The sequence below is a fragment of the Natrix helvetica genome, assembly GCF_964273705.1.
Source record: "Natrix helvetica genome assembly, chromosome: 7".
Lineage (NCBI taxonomy): Eukaryota > Metazoa > Chordata > Lepidosauria > Squamata > Natricidae > Natrix > Natrix helvetica.
In genome coordinates this window covers 31,478,780-31,498,863 of record NC_138558.1, presented here as the reverse complement: position 1 = coordinate 31,498,863, position 20,084 = coordinate 31,478,780, and the positions used below count along the sequence as shown (strand labels likewise).

Below are 20,084 nucleotides of genomic sequence, written 5' to 3'. Positions count from 1 at the left end.
TAATTTCAACAGTTCCCAAATCATCCTCTCTAGATGCTTAATGTTCTTAACATGCCGAGCCATTTTTAAATGATTTTTAATCTCATGCTTTGAGGAAAAACATGTTTTAAAACTGCTGATTGTATAACAATTTTCTTTTTTCTTTTAGATTGATGCCTATTTATATACTGCAGATTTAGATTACCCCGTGAGTATGTTTTATTTTTCAGAAATTTGAATACCTCTTAAAATATATTGTAGACAGTTTAAAATCTGCAATTCACCAACCTTTTAGAACAGCTACACAGCGTTCTACATATAGCAGCATCTTATCATATTCCACTGTTTATGGAATACAGCAGTATTCTAGGACAGCGCCCCCCCAATCTTTTGGGCGGTAAGGTCCAACCGGTTCTATGGAGAGAAGTTTTTCCCCGGACCAGAGACGGTGCGGTTTCATGGGTTGTCTTCATCCTGCGGTTGAGGCTTCACTTGTTTGTGCGGCCCAGTTTCTGGCATGCCCCAGACTCATGCTGATCCACGGACCAGGGGTTGGGGATCCTTGTTCTAGGAGATATTCTTTGAAAGTGTTCTGAAACATGATCTACAATGTGAGAATCAGATTATTAACGAAGTGTCTTTCAAGAGCCTGCTGCTTACTTGTAGAAACTGTACTGATTTGTTTATCGTCCTAGTTTTCTGTGTACATCTACCAGCCTGTTTAGATTATTTTCATAAGCAATTTTGTCTGTTCCAGTTATAAGAGAAATAGGTCCGGTTGGGACTAAAAAAAAAAAAAAATCAGCAACTGCACCCAAGATTTAGAACTCTTACATAGGGGAATTTACGAACTGTGCTAGCATATTTATCAGACTGTAATTAATTAAAATTAATTAGAAGGTAGAAAATCATGGTATTTTATATTTTATTTCAATCATATGTAATTGTAGAACATAATGTTTATATTAATAAATGAATATCAAGTCCATTCTATGTAATTGTACATTAATAACTTAAGAAGATGTAAAAGATAAGTGAAAAACTGAACTTCAATCTCTTCAGACTTTGTGCACCATTGTAATCAATATATAGCAACACACACACATACACACACACACACATTTCTGAGCATAACCTCTCCACTTCTAATATAATATATGCAAAATGTAATGTCTGAATGAGGCTAGAAACATTTATTTACACAAATCTATTGTTTTTTTTTCTTTTTCTTTTGTTTTTCCTAGAGTCATTGTAATCTATCAGTGATAAAATGCTTTCAGCTTGAGATGAATGTAGTGTCGTATGAATCTAAATTTGAGGGTCAAAAATTTCATAATAGTGTGAAACGTATAATGAGACTTCTTACAAGTTTTCTACCCATTGAAATGGTAAGTCCAACCTGGGTTAAACTACACCTTGCACTGAACTGGTGTACAAGGAGTTTGTAAAATCTTCTATTCGTTTAAAAAATTACTCAACTCATTTGTCAGATATTCAGTAAAAGAAAATTCCTTCCCCCCACAAACACACATATATGGAATGTTTAAAGCCCACTTGAAAGAAAATGTACATAGCAAGTTGAATTGACCTTTAGTGGCAACAGAGGTAGAACCAGACAGAGACCAATGGCCCAGTAAACCATTTTTTTTAAAATTCACTGACCAAATCACAAAGATGCCGGCCCAGTAGGAAGAAGAAATAATGTCACCCAGATGGGTTATCAAAAACATTTCGATGTCATGCTGTAATGTACACCTTTCCCTTTGTCTTGTCTCTGTAATGTAGTAGGTCAAAGGTACGGTACTTTTCAGTGTATAAGACGCACACTTTTCCCCCTAAAAGAGAGTGGAAATGTTGGTGCATCTTGTACACCGAATAATGCCATTTTTGGCCTCCTGAAACCCCGCCTGCACATCTATTTTTGGCAAAAACAGGGCACATAGAGGGTTTGGAAGGCCTTCAGAGTGCTCCTGGGGGTTGGGGAGAGCAAAAACGGCACTCCTGGGGTTTTTGCGAGACCAAAAACAGGCCCGTCTTTCAACCATTTCCCGCAAAAAATAGGACGCACAAAAGGCTTGGGAGGCCTGCAGAGTGTTCCTGGGGGTGGAGAGAGCAAAAACCGGACACGCGGAGGCCAAAAACTATTTTTTTGTTTTTCTCTTTGAAATCTTGGTGCATCATACTCTGGTGTATCTTATAGTCTGAAAAATACGGTATATAAGCCCTGGCTCTTCTTTTGTTCAGGTTGCTCAGTAAACTGCTAATGCTTTGCAGGGAGCTCCATGTATACTGTTTTATTATTTACATAACCAATAAAATTATGTTGCAGGCACACCTAGCATAATTTAGATTTTTCAGAAGGTATCAGGGGTGGGTTGCTACCAGTTCCGGTTGCTACTGCCAGTTTGCTTGTGGTCGCGCAGCGTGTGCACTTGATGTGCACTGCGCGTGCATGTGCAGTACAATAAAAATGCATGCGCAAAAGCCAAAAACAAGATAGTGGTGCCTACCGCGCCGCCAGGAGAACCAGTTCGGTGGTGTGGCAGGCCTGGGTTGCTACCAGTTCCAGCGACCTAAGCCACCAAATTACTACTGGTTCGGCCGAACCAGGCCGAACCGGTAGAAACCCACCACTGGATGGCATGTCTGAATGCCACACATCAGAGATAAAGTTATGATATTTCTGTCATTTCCAAGGAAGCTGAGTATGTTTCCCCTTCTCTGTGATGGGCCCAGCCCTCTGGAATGACCTCCCCCCAGATATCAGGACAACGACCGATCTCCGCTCCTTCCGCACAAAACTCAAGACCCACCTGTTCCAACTAGCCGGCCTGGCTTAACTAGAACCTTCTAACCTCCCTGGCAATTTTAATATTTTAAACGTAAATTTTGAGGTTTTTAAATTGTTTTAACTGTTTTAATTTATTGCTATTTATTTGAACCTAGTGGCTTTCACTTGTATTTGACTGTTAAATATTGATGTCACCTCCTCCATGCCACACTTATATTTTTGATTTAATTGTACGTCGCCCCGAGTCCCTTTGCGGAGAGGGGGCGACTGATAAATCGAAACAAACAAACAAACAAACAAACAAACAAATAAATAAATAAGATGGGCCCTTTTCTTAGTAACAATAAAGTCCACAGAGAGCCTTTACTTTAATTTTTAAGAGCAGGATGTTGTGGCATCCTTAATATTATTACCTCTGTCTCAGTCTGGAGATGGAAAGATAAAAGATTTCTATCGTTCTTTTAAAGAAAGGAAAGTTTTACTGTAACAACGTAGTGTAACAAACCAAACAAAATTGGCATGGTTCAAAAACTGAAAAATAGAACTTATTCAAGAATTTGCATGTCCTAGTCTGATACACACATTCAAAACTTTGGGTGAATTACATGGGATGAGTCCACTTTGGATGAACATATTCCCTTCAAACAAAGTACATGAAATACTAGCGTATTATCTATATTTAACAGCTGAAGCCAGAGGACTCTAGTCAGTTAATTCTGATGTTTCTGCAAAGATGGATGGTGTGCCATTTTTCTTCTCATTCTTGATCCCCAGATTCAGCCCTAGTTTTTAACAAGCAAATCATTTTTCTCTTCCACATCGAGAGGAGGTTTGAAATAATCCACCTGCCTTTTGCTATGAGCTAAAGATCATACTTGATAAAAGACGTTGATGAAATCTGTCTGCCCTCTGTCTGGAAGCTGGTAGTTGGAGCACTGTGAAAGAGTGGCTTCACAACACAACTATACACATCAAAATCTCTGCTTCCTCTCCTCTCTGTGATACCCATGCAACAGAGCAGACTGTCCATGGAGAAGGAGAACAAATATTTTTCCAAAGAACAGAGTGGGGCAGTACATTTTTCCCTTTGTAAAGTTGATATATTTTATAGGTTGAACAATATTGAAGTGAATTGTGAGTTAAATATCCTGCCCCCACAACCCTCTCCTTCCAACATTCCTGTACTACTCAATACATTAACTAAAAGGTCTTTAGACTACGTATATTTAGTTCATTGGCAATGTCCAACTTTGTTTTAAGAGGATCTCAGGAATGAATTGAATTGATAATAGGAGTAAATTGCAGAAGAATGTCTAAAGGAGTTTAAGAACCTGTAAGAAACTAGGCAAGCCTAAACAGTTAGCTTTAAATTCTTTGTAGGTTGCAAGTGGCTACAGGACTAAAATAACAAGTAAAAAAATAAATATATAAGCTAGTAGCTTTAAAATAGATTGTCTGTTTGTTGCAGTAGAGTGAAAGAGAAAGGAAAACTTAGTCACTGAACTCTGCTAATTTCAATATTTTGGTACAGGTAGTCCTCCACTTACAATAGTTCATTTAGTGACTGTTCAAAGTTACAAAGGAATGGAAAAAAGGGACTTACAACCATTTTTCACAGTTATGACCTTTGCAGCATCCCCATGGTCATATGATCAAAATTCAGATGCTTGGCAGCTGGTTCATATTTATGACGTTGCTGTATCCCAAGGTCATGTGATCACCCTTTGCAACCTTCTGACAAGCAAAGTCAATGGGGAAACCAGATTCACTTAACAATCTGGTTACTAACTTATCAACTGCAGTGATTCACTTAACAACTGAGTCAAGGAAGGCTATAAAGTGGGGCAAAACACACTTAACCAATGTCTTACTTAGCAATATAAATTTTGGGCTCAATTCTGGTCATAAGTCAAGGACTACCTGTATTCCTCTGGAGCCATCTACTCACAAAGATGGTTTTGGATCTCATACCGCAGGTTTAAAAAAATATTTTTTTAAACTCTAACTGTAATAGAAATCTTTCTATCAGGAATCTATGTCACATATATCATGTGTCTTTACTTCAGCAAGTTGCTTATTGTACTTTCCCCTATCTTTCATTTTTGAAGAACACAGACACACAGACCTGCCAACGATGTGAAACATATAAAGAAAAAAAATATTCAGACTTTATAACAGGCTTCAGGTTTGTTATACAGCGGATCAACCAAGAAGAGAAGAAAAAAATGAAAGTAGTGCACTGAGATACTCCATTGAAGCTGGAAAAAATAATTTATTTCGTCCTTGGAAAGATAGTTTCTGAATGGTCAGCCTAATCCCATCTCTCTCTTTTTTTTTTCTTCCCTTCTGGGAGTTTGAAGTAGAGGTAGTCCTCATTTAGTGACTGACTTGTTTAGTGACCGTTTGGGACTACAGTTATGAAAAAGTAACTTTGCAACCAATCCTTGCACTCACGAGTTTCATGGGTCTGTACAGCAAAGGAAATTTAAGTAAGATCATAGGCACAGTTGAATTTTCACTTAGCAATTACTTTGCTTAATGACAACTGCGGGTCCCAATTGGGATAGCTGAACAAATACTACCTGTAACTAAATTAGCTGAACGACACCTATGTGCCAATTTTAAAAGGAGTTTGCTTTCTGCTTCAAGAGAGGAGATCACATTTATATACTGGAATGCTGGAAAAGAGAAAGAGAATCCAAAGAGGAGGAAATTGGGAACATGAGGATAGAGTTGGACAGTGACTGAAAATGTGAAAAAAAATCAATGCAGATTCACACACACACAATTGTCATTGAAGTCATGAAATGGACTTCATGAAATCCAGACATGCTGAATAGCATAGCAGCCAAAGACCTGGTAATTTACAAGATGTAGCAATTCAAACCTGCTTATACAAGAAAAGGGCAAAAAGTGTGGAGCTTCGCTAGCAGCAGTAGCTCTTCTGTCCCAAGGATCAGCCCACAGATTTCCACTGCTCTCCTCTCCTCTGCCTTCTGTGCATCTGTGTATCAGGCACTGGACCCAGTTGTTCCTCATCAGCCACCTCCAGACCTGGAAGCTGTTGACTCTCCATCTGAGGACTGATGGATGCCCAGGCTCCGCCTCTGTCTTTCGCTCTCTGACAGTTCCATTCCCTCTTCCCTCTCAGAGCTCTTAGGCTTCCTTGATGCTGACCCTGACTCCCACATCTCCTCATCTGATTGGGTTCCTGAAGGATCCGGCGGCACCACATATCATTTGATGTTACACCATAGGATATTACATTGATATTGCATGCACATATATCTGTATTAAGAGGTACACTTACCAAATCTAATAGGATCTTTTCTTAATTATTTTTATCAAAGATCTCTATATATAAAAGCTTAAAACAATCTTATCATCCTGGAGTTATTGGACAATCTGGGGGTGCTCTTAGACTTGCAGCGTCTGTTCGAAGATCAGGTGGCAGTCATGGTAGGAGATTCTTCATACAATTGCCCCCTTTCCTGGATAATGCTGTCCTGCATGCAATCACTCGTGCCTTCGTTATCTCCCAGTTGGATTACTGAAATATTCTCTATATGGGATTACCCCTGAATAGTATTCAGAAACTACAAATGTCAACGGTCTGACTAGCAAACTCAAGAAAAGTAGACACTCTCAGGAACTTTTAAATCCCAAAACCAAATATTGAATAAAGCATTTCAGCCCTGAAGAATCAAAACCAACTCTGACTTTTCCTGTCCAATGCTTGTATAGTTAAATAATAGCTTCTTCTCCCTACCCGGGTTTGGTCACATTGTCCAATTATGAATCATCCTTTTGTTTTGAGAACAGTTCATGTCTCTGTCGGGCACCTGCATCAATGTCCTTGGTGAGATCTTGGCTCTCACGGTCTGCCTCTGGAGGATCTTTATTCTTTCACCTTTCCCTCCCACCAGTTCTTTAGAAAGTTGAAAGCAATAAGACCTAAAAAGCGGTTCAACCTTGACAACAACTGGTACAGAATGTAGTGGTGTGGAACATTCTGGAATCACCTTTGATGGTACATGTGACACCACTCTTATGTGAGCTTCACTAGCTGCCAGTTTGCTTCCATGTTCAATTCAAAGTATTGGTTATCACCATTAAAGTCCTTTATGGCATGGGTCCAGGGCATATGAAGACCATCTCATCCCAAAGGCATTAGCCCACTCAGCTCATTCCAGTGGGAAAGGCCTATGTGGGTCCTGTTAGCCAAATAATTGCAACTGCCATGGTCCAGGAGAACAGTTCTGTAAAAACAAGTATCTGGAGAGTAAAACAATAACAAAATTGAAATTCTGGAGAGTAAGAGAGAGATTGCAGAAAAAGAATTAGAGATAATTAGAAAGAGAACTAGACAATAAGATTATTCTATTAGCATTGGCATTGAGAGAGGGAAAAAATGACATTTACAGCACTCAGAGGATTCTAATGAAAATATTTTATAAAAAGTTGCTAAATTTTTAGAAAATGTTTTGGATTCGGATGAGGAGATAATTTGTAGAAATTGATGATTTATAGAATAAAAACAAGATTTGTGATAATATTATGAGAGATGTTTTGAGGTCCTTTGTCAAAAAGAAGACAAGATATTAAGCTTTGCATCAGCCTTATACGCAACACTGAAGATTGATAATACAGATGTAATTATTGTCAAAGATATTCCTGTAAAAACCTTGTGTAAAAGAAATGAGTATTCTTTTTTTACCTGAGAGATTAAAGCAAAAAAATACTCTATTTCAATTAGACAAATTGGCCATTTAATTTTTACTTTTAAACAATGTATTAAAGATGTGCTCATTTATAGCCTTTATCTTGATCTTTATCACATAATGATAAACTGATTAACACAATTCTGTATGAATAAAATATAATTTGCAATATTGACACTTATTTGGGTTTTCTTTGGGTATTTTTTTCCTTCTATGTTTTCATGTGTATTTATTTTTTTACATGTTTTCTAGAAGTAATGCTTTTCTTATAATAGTTTATGTAATTTAGCAATAAAAGTGTAAATTGCCAATTAAAAAGCCTAAGCAGGGGGATGTCTTCCTGTTCCTTTGTGTCATGGAAAACCTACATATAAAAACTACCCTTTTTTATAACCCTCTAATCTAATCTGGTGTGGAGGGGACATATATAACGTACATATATAATAATGTATTTACCAAACAACATTGACAAAAAGAAATACGTCGACCCTATCCCTGGGTGAAATCCTTAGAGTCAGTGGAAGAATTGTAGCTTAAAATTTTTCATCATACTTGTAAAACAAATTGGGAAAACATTAATTCTTCAGTGGCTATATGAAGGCAGGAAAATGAAATTTAAAAATCCTGTAACAAAAGTAATATAATACATAAATGCTACTATTTGTCTTTAGTATATCTTCAGTATATTATTTCGCTTTATTTCAAAAAGTTAACACTACCATTTAATACAAGTACACTTATAGGGCTGTACAAAATTATTCAACTAACGATTTCATCCAAAGTAGTATTTCAAATTTTCATCTGCAAAATAATTTTTCACCTATGAATTATTTTTACAAAACAACTGACAATGGAAAGAAAGTTATGGTCATGGTTAGGAGAAATAAAATAACTCCCATTAGACTCCAAAATACAACTCTTCTCTTCTGGGACTACTAACAGGAATGAACATAAGGACTTGGGCACAGGGATGTTGCCTGAGCAAGAAACCAAAGGGGACCATACCCGAGTCAGGCATGGAGGAAATTAGGCCTGGAGGAAGAGAGTCTCATGAAGATTAAGGCAAGATTCACCATCTCCCTGTTTCTATATCTGCGTGGGTGGGTGTGTTTTGAATCTTGCCCTTTGAATATTTAACTGTGAATGAGCTACTGTTACATTATATTATTGCGGCTGTTATATTCCAGTAGCCTGTTAATTACCTGGTTTCCCCCCCCCCCCCCCCAATATGTACTCCCTTTTCCGGGATATGCTGAGAATCTTTTTTTTTCCAATACAAGATGTACTATTATGTACAGTAAACTAGCCCCAAACTAATTAATGTCTCACAGACATTTAACTAATGAATTTGTTATCTGAAAGAATGTGCTTTTTGGAAAAGGAAATTTAAATATTTAATAATTCTATATAAAGTTGAGCTGTGAATAGACAAGAACAATTATATAAGAATAATTGGTATGTTGCTCTAATTTATTTATTAACTGGACCATAAATCAGTTCAGTGCTTAAATAGATAAAACTCAGACAGAAGGTTACAAATTGAAGTTTACATTCACTCAAGCAGAGACTAGTAAAAGAATTCTTTGCCTGCGGACAGGAACAGAGTAAGCCAGTCTATGGAAATAGCTAAAGGGAAGAAACGCCCAAGCTATTAGCTGAAAGTCAAAAGTTCAGAACTGCAGAAGTTTGCTGAATCCAATCCAGAGGTCAAAAACTACTGATCAGTCTACAGGATAGGGAGCCTGGAGGCTGTAGGAATTTAAAACCAGCAGAACAGATCAGGAAGCTGGATGGAACCTTGAAGCATGCCCTTAAATGGCAGATTGACCTTGATTGATTAGTAATGCTCAAGGAGTTGCACAGACGATTATGACTACACCAGTTATGCCGAACTATCCTCATAAATACCATTGACAATATTATTGGAGCATGATGAGATATAACAGTGAAACTTAATTGATTTTTATTGATTTTTGTTTACTGAAGTTAAAATTCAGTCAACAGACTTTTCGAATAAAACTAAGAATAGGTAAATTTAAGAACATCACACAAGATCCGAAGGCCACCACACAGTTCACAAATAAGGAAAATTCACAATTTTATATGATAATTAATAAAACATACATGACATCAGCTGGTGTAGTTTAACTATATATGACTTATTTGCAACAAGACATTTAGCTTTGTGTACAGCTATTGCCTTGTAAACACGAGAGAGGAGTATGCAGCAATGCATATTTTTATCTTACTTGGAATTTTGATTTAAAGTAGTGCTTGTTCCTAATATTACAGTAAAAATACATTTTTTTCAATACATGTTCTACAGTTTCAACGAGGACATAATTTCAATTCCAGAAGGATTTTCTTGAAATGACTTTCTGATGTAACTCTGCAGAGGCAATTAAATCAAGCAGCAGAATGGATTTTTTAAAATATATTTTGGCACAGTTATCATGTGAAAGGTTAGAGTAAGTGTTATTTATCTGATTTCTTAAGGACTAGGGTGTTTAAGAAATCCAACCGATAACAAGTCTGAGATCCATGTTATTTTATAAAATGCCTAGATATTAAATAGTCAGCACACTGTTTAGTCTTTTCCATGACTGTATCATTGGAAAACTGTAACTATATGAAGCTCTGCTGGGAACATTTGTCAGAAAATATGAAACTGGGCATCATATTTGTGCAGATGTCCATGTATAAAATCCCACTGCCCATTTAGGTTGTGATTCTAGTAAATTGAGTAAATACACCAGCTGCATATCCCATCAGATTAGACATTTTGACTGGTGGGTTCTAGAAGAAGGCCCTTCTCTGCTATTGCCTCATCCATTAGAACAGGGGTGTCAAACTCAATTTCATTGAGGGCCGCATCAGGGTAGTGTTTGACTTTGGGGGGCTGGAGTGGGCGTGATCAGGATAGGCATGGCCAGTTTAATGGCACTCATGTTGGGGGTGCCTGTAGAGGCCCAACTGCTGTGCCAGTGAAAACAGAGTCCCAAGTTCCATTTTCGGCTGCAACGGCCTCCTGCCAGTGAAAATGGAGCTCCGTTTTAGCTGGCAGAGGCACCACGGGCCAGTCCTTTGCTGTTTCCAGGGTGGCCCCATGGACTAGATCTAAGCACTCCGCAGGTTGGATCCAGCCCCCAGGCCTTGAGTTTGACACCCCTGTATTAGAACATTTTATCCTCAGAAGTAGGACCTCACTCTTCTGGTTTTCTGGAAGAGTGTTAAGACCTGGCTCTTCCAATTAGCATGGGGCATCTGAGAGTGTGATACAACCCTGGGAATAGCTAGTGGATTGAAGGCACTCCCACTGCTTTCTTAACCTCTTAAATTTTGATTTTTTACTTTTAACTTGTAAGTTTTAAATTTTTCTTTACTCTGTTTTTAATGTCTGCTTTCATTCAGGTATTTATATTTTTATTGCACTGTTTTAAACCACCCAGCCTCCCTTAGGTGAGCTGGGTAATGTAGAAATTTAATAAATAAAATAGAATCCAAGTTTCCCATTGCCAGTCATTAGATGAGCTTATCGGCAAAGCAAGTGGGAGCATCCAGAGCCTATGCAGATTTGAATGATACTTAAGTAGTTTTATTATTATGTATTGCTTAGATTTATTATTTTAAGTTGATAGTTTTAGTTTGTTTAAATTCATAAACTGCTGTGGGGTTTTGTTATTTTTTTAGTGAGGGTCCAAATTTGATAATAAAGAAATAAACGCATTAGTCCCCGTTATTATATTTCCTAGTCTTCAGGATACTACTTAAGACAAGACACTGCCAATAAAATGGTGGTAAGATTTGGCTATGAAAGCCAATTTCATAGTGCAGTTACATGCTTGTGTGTTCAAAGTAATGGTCACTAAAGACGATGTGTAATAAGATTGATAGAAGATAGATAGATGATAGATAGATAGATAGATAGATAGATAGATAGATAGATAGATAGATAGACAGACAGACAGACAGACAGACAGACATGAAATTGCAAGAACAATTTTAAAGAAACAGAATGATTTCATAAAGAGCCTTATTTAAATTCGAAACAGCCAGGACATCTGTTTGATAGTATATGGTGAGGTATTCCATATTTTGAAGGTCACACCTGGATCAATAGATTGTGAAAAATATTATCTAGTTATAAATGGGCAGCTGTGAGAAATGTCCATCTGCAATATTTTTCTGAAGTACAGGATGGGGCTCAAGTGTTTTGTGAATGGTGTTCAATCAATTTTTAACTATACAGGTGATGAATTAAGCAAACCTGACTTCTGTGGTAGCCTTACTCTTGCCCATTAAGCTAGTGACCTAGTCATTAAAAAAAGTGTGTGCGAAGAGAGCCAGCAGCAACGCCAGTAGCAACCCATCCCTGGATGCAACCCAAAATGGGAAATATTTTTAGCAGTCAAGTAACACCACTGACTTCGTTAAATCTGTGATCAACTATTTCAAGATCCATTTATTGCTAAGCAAGGTATTATATATAATATATACATTTCATTTAGTTCCAAGCTTGAATACATTTTCATTTATTTATATTAAACACCATTCTGTTATTTTCTATCCATTTAACCTATCGAGAAATTATTGTATGTCTGTTTTCTAGAGTGTTAGCTATCGAATCCAATATTTTTTTCATTGCAAATTTCATAATCCTCTACTGATATAAAGAATAAATGATAAAATTCTGAATAGTATATAGCCCAGGACTGAATTTGGTGGCATTCCACTCAATACTGCAGTCCATTCTTTGTGGAACTATTGATCAGTACTGTCTCAGTATGGATTTCAAACCAGTTTTAGAAGCACTTAATTGTAATGCTATCCAGGCATTCTTCTAGCAGCATTCCATTCATAGAGAGACAAGGACACAGTAACTGATATATATATAACAACAATAATCTCCAAAGGGATATAATCAACGCAGTATCTATTGGTTGAGAATAAGCCAAACAAGTAGAATTCTGTCTGTCTTTTCCATTTCCTGTGGAATATGTCCTCAGATATTGCTGTCACAAATGAACAACCTTTTTTTTAGTCTTTAGACAATATAATAATTTCACTGGATATTAATGGCTTATGCATACACATCAATCATGTAACAAGATTATTGGCACCATGACATTTTTCTCATTAGAAAAATATCCAAAGGCATCGCTTTATAATTAAATTGTGTTGACGCTTAACAATGTTGACCTTGAAACAACTAGCTTTTTCATTTCATCAGTCTTATTTTAGTGTTATTTTTATTTACAAATTGAAGTATAGAAATTGAAACTGCTACAAGCAAATCCTCATTATTTAATTTTGTTGCCTTCCCACCTTAATGAGATTTCATAAGCATTAGGTGGCTATAAAGCATTTTATTAGCCAGTTTATGATATCTGAACAACTATACTGTTGGGTTTATTTTTCTTTTGATGTAATATCTTTTGAGTAGTTTCCCTTTTAATTATAACTATAATAAACACAGATTGAAAACAAAAAAATCACTTTTTAAAGTTGTACATTGGAGTAGTTTTGGAGTTGGGGAATAAAAGGATGGAGATAGATGATGGGGGAGCAGCAAATGTGCCAACACAAAGTCCTGAATGGATTTGAGCAGAGAGCGTGCAACTAGACACATCCACAATTCCATCTATATGCTTCTCCCTTAATTTTCCCATTAAGATATATTTGTGTTTTCTACAGTAGAATGGTGTGTGTCTAAGATATGCTTGCAACCATTCAAAAAGAATCCCCATCAAACTCTTCATTTCTAAAACCCCTGAGCCATGCCACTGCCAAAGTCTGTCAGAGGAGAACAAGAAAGTGAACACTAAGATCAGAAAAAACAAATCCAGTTCAGGGAATTTAAAACCTGTGAAGTGGAACTAAATTTCATTGTACATTTTCAGGTTATTTTTTATTTATTTCAACCAGTTTAGTGCCTTTTTAAAGCCCAGCCGGCTTTCAATACCAGTCAAAGCTGTTCAAATGAATTACATGCCTCTGAGAAGACATTTTGCACAGCCTTGGAAGAATGAATGTAAACCTCTGCCTTTCACCACAACCAAATAATCAGCTAAGTGTTGTTGGGGGCATCCCTTTTTCCAGTATATTTGGCTCCCCCCCCCCTCATTTTCCCTTGAATTCTCATAAGTGCAAGGAAGAACCCCCCCCCCTCTCTCTCCACCCAACACACCAGTATTGTCTATTCTGTACTGTGTTATCTATACTTTGGATCAACCAACTCCGTTCACAGAGTCTGCAGTGAAATCACAATAAGGTGATTCAGCGTGTTTCTGTAAAAACAGTATTTTGCATAGAAAAAGCCTGATCTGACAATTTGATTAGAACAGGACTGACACAATTACAATGAACAGTCTATTGCAGGGCTGTCAAACTCCTGGCCCATTGGCCAGATGTGTCACACGATGGCCACACTCATGCCCGGTTAAGTGAAGGAGGAAAAGTTCCGATACGTAACGTGATGCTGTGAGTTGACACCCCTGGTCTATTGCTTCTGTTTCTTCATAGAAGTGAAGGAGAGAGTAGGGTGTTACAGTATTCACCTTTTTGAATCAATGTACCGTATTTTAGGACTATAAGACGCACCGGAATATAAGATGCACCAAGATTTTGAAGAGGTAAATTTTTAAAAAAGTTTTTGCACTCTGCAGGCCTCCCAAACCCTCTGCACATCCGTTTTTGCGAAAAATTGGATGTGCAGGGATGGGGTTTTGGGAGGCCAAAAATGCTGTATTCAGTGTATAAGATGCACCCAGATTTCCACCCTCTTTTTTGGGGGAAAAAGGTGCATCTTATACTCCGAAAAATACAGTAAGTTGTTTGGGGGAAATGTGAGGAAACTCTATGACCTAAACCTGAATAAAAATAATATCACAAGGTTGGAAAAGTGATTGTTTCATTCCCTTTGCCAATGATACATGATAACTTTCATAGGGCAATTAAATAAATTGAGGTTTTTTTTTTTTAAAAAAGATCAGCCAAATCCAAATGATGTGATTAAATCTGCTTTTGGAAAAACATAGACTAAAACAAGAGAATGTTTTTGCAACTAGCATTTTGATATTGACTAGATAAATAAATCTGTACACTAAATTTGAAATGCAGCTCAGCCAACCTAGGCAGGAAAGGGAGAGATTTGTCTTAACTGTCATCTCTTTATGGTGGCCTGGGAACTTCACTTCTCAAATAATTGTAGGTAGTCCTTGACTTATACCACAATTGGGAAATTCACATTTGCAGAACTTCACAACTATATTCTGGGATTTCCTGCTGGACCCCAACAGCTATTCTTGCTTGCAAAGAACCAATTAAACCTAATAGCCAATAAAAATACTAATGAAAGAACGAGACAGGAGTAAGTAAGTAAATAAATTAACTAGAAAATTATGCACTGGAAATTATGTACTGGAAAAAAAAATGTGGATAGCAATTGCTTAATAGAAATCCGGTCCTCAGGCAAAAGAGTTGCTAATACTGAAATGGAGTACTCAAAGGGAATTAAGTTTGACTCCACGAGACATCTGTCTCAAAAGCCATGATATATAAAGACAACATTTGTAAAGGCAGTCTTATTTCTCATTGAACAACCATCATCGTCTGAAAAATATTAGCAATTCTAATGTGACTTCTGAAGTATCTTATCATTAAAATAATTAATACAGCAACAAAAAGAAACTGCATGCTAATGTAAGCATTTTGGAGAGCTTCAAGAAAGCTTATGAATTGTGCAAAAATCATATAGATTATCGATACTCCTTTACCAGGAAAAGATGCTTTTGTTTTTGCTATATTGGAGAGTTGCACAGATTCACTTCTGCCAGTTCAGACTTGAATTATGTTTGTGGTTCTGTATTTAATTACTTTATCTGTCACCACTGGTCTTATTGTCCTATTCCTGTTATTTGGTTGTATTTTAATAGACTGACATTTTGTTATGTATATTACTTTTTATTCTGAGCTGATTTATGAGAAGAGGAATCTTGAAGAACAGGCCACAAAACTCTTAATAAACACATCTGGCATAAAAAGGCTGATCTTCTGTTCACCTTTGTATATCGAGCAAAACAACAAAGGGAGAGGATGGAATTCCAGTTAGTAGAGAATGTGATTGCACAAAGTCTTACAAGTCAGGAATATCACTATCATGTGAACTAACTGCTGAAGTAGCTGCCTTATTTGCCAGTTTATTTCCGAGTGCAATTTAAAGCACTGTTTAGTAAAGTCACATTGACCTTGGTGCCTGGGTATTTTTGAGACTGTTGCTTTTGAGTAAAATCCATCACCAATGGAAGCAAGCAGAAAGTGCCTACTGGAAATCCTCACATGTTGGGATATTTAATGAGAGAAGACTTCAAAGTCAGCACTTTCCATAAAGATTCCTCTCTTACAGCTTTCCTTAAAGGCAAGAGAGCCCGTGTTCTTGTGGTATTTCAAAGGCTTGTTAAATTCATTTTTTTCCAGAAGGGCTTTGGAAATCATATTGTTATGAGAACAATACAAATAAATGGATGTCAATGGATGATATTATGGTCTTTATTATTTATGATTACTTATACAGGTAGTCCTCAACTTAGGACCACAATTCAGCCCAACATTTCTGGTGTTAAGTGAGACATTTGTTAAGTGAGTTTTGCCCCATTTTACAACTTTTCTTGCCACAGTTGCATCATTGCAGTTGATAAGTTAGTAACTTAGTTGTTAAGCGAATCTGGCTTCTCCATTGACTTTGTGCTTGTCAAAAGGTCAAAAAAGGTCATCACATGACCTTGGGACACAGCAATGGTCATTAGTATCAACCAGTTGTCAAGCATCTGAATTTTGATCACATGATCATGGAGATGCTACAAAGGTTGCAACTTTGAAAAATAGTCATAAGTCACTTTTTTCAGTGCTGTTGTAACTTTGAACATTCACTAAATGAACTGTCTGTACTATCTGTACCATTGTATTTATTTTTTGATTTTTGCTCTGTATACAGTTGAATTGGAAACTGCTTGAGTTTACAGTCTCATAAATTAACACACTAACAAACATGCAAGAAAAGTAAGATACGCATGGCACCTTATATCTATTAGAATAAATACAACATTACTATAGGTGTATTTTATTGTAGGTGTAAAATCAGTTGAAACCAATGATACATGGTCTGGAATGCTTAGGTACAATATACAAAACATGCTAAATTTTATTCTAATTTTTGAAAGAAGTTTGAAATATATTAAAACTGAATAGATAACATTCATCCTTATTTGCTGTTCTTCTTATTTATTCTTTGGTGAATAATAAAACATGAACTTTTTTATCATCTCAAAGCAGAAGGCCCTAATAATTAGCTTGAGAAAATTCTGTTTTCAAAAAAACACAGGATCTCTCTACCTTGCATTGCCTCTACCAGATCAGCAACTCATCCAGATGTTGAAAATAAGGTATTGTATACAATTTTTGAAGTCTCATAAAAAACAAAATGTGGATTTGTTATCTAGAATATTTCTAGTGGCCATTCACTAGCTGGTGCATTTGTTTGTTTGCGCCTCTAATGAGAACTGCAGGCACAATCCCATACTCATACATTTTGTTACAGTGAAAAGAAAAATGCCAGGAAAACTCAAGTAATTAGGTCCTTGGTGTAAAATTAGCTACTACGTGGCAGGCAGAAAAAATATATGAAAATAAGGGTTCTGAAAAAACCTGATTTTTATAAGCCAATGATCAAGGGTGCAAACCCTTTATTACGAATGACAGAAAAATGTATGCTTGGAGGAAGCAAACATTACAATTAGAAGTCTGAATAGGTTTCTAACACAGAATTGCCTGAAACTGAGCAGTTCCGGTAAAGGAGTCCAGCATCTCCATGCGCTCAGGCATGATGCTTTTGTAGGTATCTTGGTCATGTTTGAGAAGCCTTTAACAGCAGTCACAACATCTAATACCTCCTTCAATTTTGCATCACTGAGCAAGGTTTTCACTTATCTTAGAGGCTGTGCTGGCTCTTGAAGATTTATTTCTAAATTAGGAAACCTAAGAAGATGCTCTGAAATCCCATTGCCCCTGACAAAAAGCTCATGGGGAAAAAAACAATTTCCCCAAACTTTATGGTCTGACTGCCGAGAACTGGCTTCTGAGAGTGAGTGAACCATGGCCTATAGCTCTAAGCGTTTTGATCTGAGTTAGACGGAGTTAGAAAAAAGATTCAGTGTTGCCTTATAGCAGCGATGGCGAACCTTTTTTGGCTTGCGTGCCATAAGTGGGGGGAGCGCAGGGGGGGGCGTGTGCGGGTGTGCCGCACCCATAATGCAATGCACGACCCCCCCAGTGCGCATGCTCACACTACAGGCGCAACTCCCCATTTTTACATGCTTTTTTCGCCCTCCCCAGGCTCCAGAGGTTTTATAGGAGCCTGGGGAGGGCGAAAACAGCCTCCCCCGCCCCCCCAGACGCCTTCCAGAGGGTCCCTGAAGCCTTTGGAGCGCTCAAAATGATCCTCCGAGCAAACAGGAAGTGACTTCTGGTTTGCTCGGAGGGTCGTTTTGAGCAATCCGAAGGTGTCAGGGAAGCTCATCAAGCCTCCGGAGGGCCTCCGGGGGGACGGGTGAGGCTATTTTTGCCCCCCCCGGCTCCTATAAAGCCTCTGGAGCCTGGGGAGGGCAAAAAATGGCTTTAAAAAAGGGTGAACTCAGCTGACAGGGCAGCGCCTCGTGTGCCCTGACAAATGGCTCTGCGTGCCACCTGTGGCACGCGTGCCATAGGTTCGCCATCACTGCCTTATAGAAATAGGTCAACCCAGATCTTCTATTGTGGAAATAAAAACCAAAGGCCAGCTGAGAAGGATCCCCAAAGAGAGGCACGGCTTGCTCAGGCCTTCACTGGTAGCTATTAGCAATGCAAGCAGAGATTTGGGATTAAAAAAAAAAATACTAGGGCCAGTTTATTAATAGGACTTAGTTTTTATTAGCTATCTCCTATTTGACAAATTAATATCAGAATTATGATAAAATTACCTCAAGCAGCTGATTCATATCAGATTTTTTTCCACATTGATTAAATAAAAAAATATTCTTTTTTATTTTCAGCTGTTGTTTAAACTCTGGTTATAAATATTGGCTATTGTGTTTCCTGATTTGAACACTAGAGAACACTGGTTTACAGAAGCTGGAAGAACTGCATTAAAGCCCCAGAACTTAAATATATCAATAGAATTACATCTAAACCTGGCAGGGAACAGTAAGTTCTTTTCAATAACAGCAATAGCCAAAAAGCACACAAGCCTATTAAACTGCATAGATCAAAGCAATTGCTGGGTTAGAATTCACAATATAACTCCACACAAAGTTATTGTATACAGACTTCAGTTTGTACTAGGAGATTTCCTCTTTTGCTCTTCCTGCTTGTATGTAGCCTTGGATGTATCTACTGTACATGTAAGCTCTAGATCACATTTAGGGTGACCTGGAGAATTTTGAGGAATTTTAGTATGTATGTCATTTGTTTGATAAATATTAAATTGTTGAATTTTAATTTAAATTGTATATCAATTATCTCTCTTCCACATTACATCAGAATGTGGAAAGGGATTAGACCAGGGGTGTCAAACTCACATCATCACGGCGTCGTCATGTGATGTATCAGGAGTTTTTTCCCCCTTCGCTAAACTGGGCGTAGGCATGGCCAATGCATGATGCATTCTGCCCACGGGCCGGGTGTTTGACAGCCTGGACTAGATGTACATATGCTAGTCTTCCCTTTTCTCTAGCTTGATCAAATTCTTTGGTTTGAATGTTTGTTTCAATGCAGAAGCAGTATAAACAGGCTTCTTGTAGAGGGTGAGAGATTTAAGCCTCTCTCCCTCTCCCCCCCCTCTCTGTTCCCCTCAAAATATGGAGTATATTCTGCTAAACAAGGAAATGGATAAGGCTTCAATTAGTTTAAAAATAACTGTTGGGTTTCACCCACTTTGTCTTATTGCAGATCACAAGAAAATTATATTGTCCAGAATCAACATATTTCTACATAAATAAAATAAAATCAGGTTGAAGCAAAGTTACTCTGCTTCTTTTTACTGCTATTGCTTTTTTACAGTGAGTCCAAGATTTAATAGTATGCTATGGAACAATAGTAAACCTCATTCTATTCCATCCTTCACTTTCAGCTTCTCTTAAATTTTAAAAAGATTAATATTTGTAAAAGTGGGAAGTACTGGTTTATCTAAGTAATTAAGAACATCTCTTTCTTAGAGGAATGTTTATTCTGTGTTTGGCAAGCAGCCTCCAATATTGTGAATGTTTAAAAAGGAGGCTATATTTACAACACATGCACATTTATTTATTCCATTTATTTGCCACATGTGTATTTTTAAATTCTATGTGCATTCCAAAGCTGTGTAGATATAGTCCTTGACCATTCATTTAGCAATTCATTTAGCTTGAAGTTACAATGGCATCCAAAAAAGTGACATGCATAGATTTGCAACCATAACATCATCCACATATCACACGATGGACACTTTGCAACTGGCTTACATTTACAACTACTTGAAGTCACATGATCACAATTTGTGACATTCCCAACCAGTTTACGACAAG

At 37.3% G+C, this 20,084-nt stretch overlaps 1 protein-coding gene across 5 annotated transcripts in view; it reads left to right on the top strand.

The window, feature by feature from the left end:
• The window catches only part of IL15 (interleukin 15), a 167,006-nt gene that overhangs the window by 10,176 nt on the left and 136,746 nt on the right, over positions 1 to 20,084 (top strand). For 4 of the 5 annotated variants that reach the window (XM_081959909.1, XM_081959908.1, XM_081959907.1 and 1 more), the window contains 3 exons: positions 149 to 187; positions 1,224 to 1,367; positions 4,879 to 7,394. In XM_081959909.1, the coding sequence (XP_081816035.1) occupies positions 149 to 187; positions 1,224 to 1,367; positions 4,879 to 5,013 (318 nt within the window). In that variant the 3' untranslated portion in view covers positions 5,014 to 7,394. Of the gene's footprint in view, positions 1 to 148; positions 188 to 1,223; positions 1,368 to 4,878; positions 7,395 to 20,084 lie in introns of those variants that run through there. The other variant, XR_014175929.1, reaches the window with a different exon arrangement.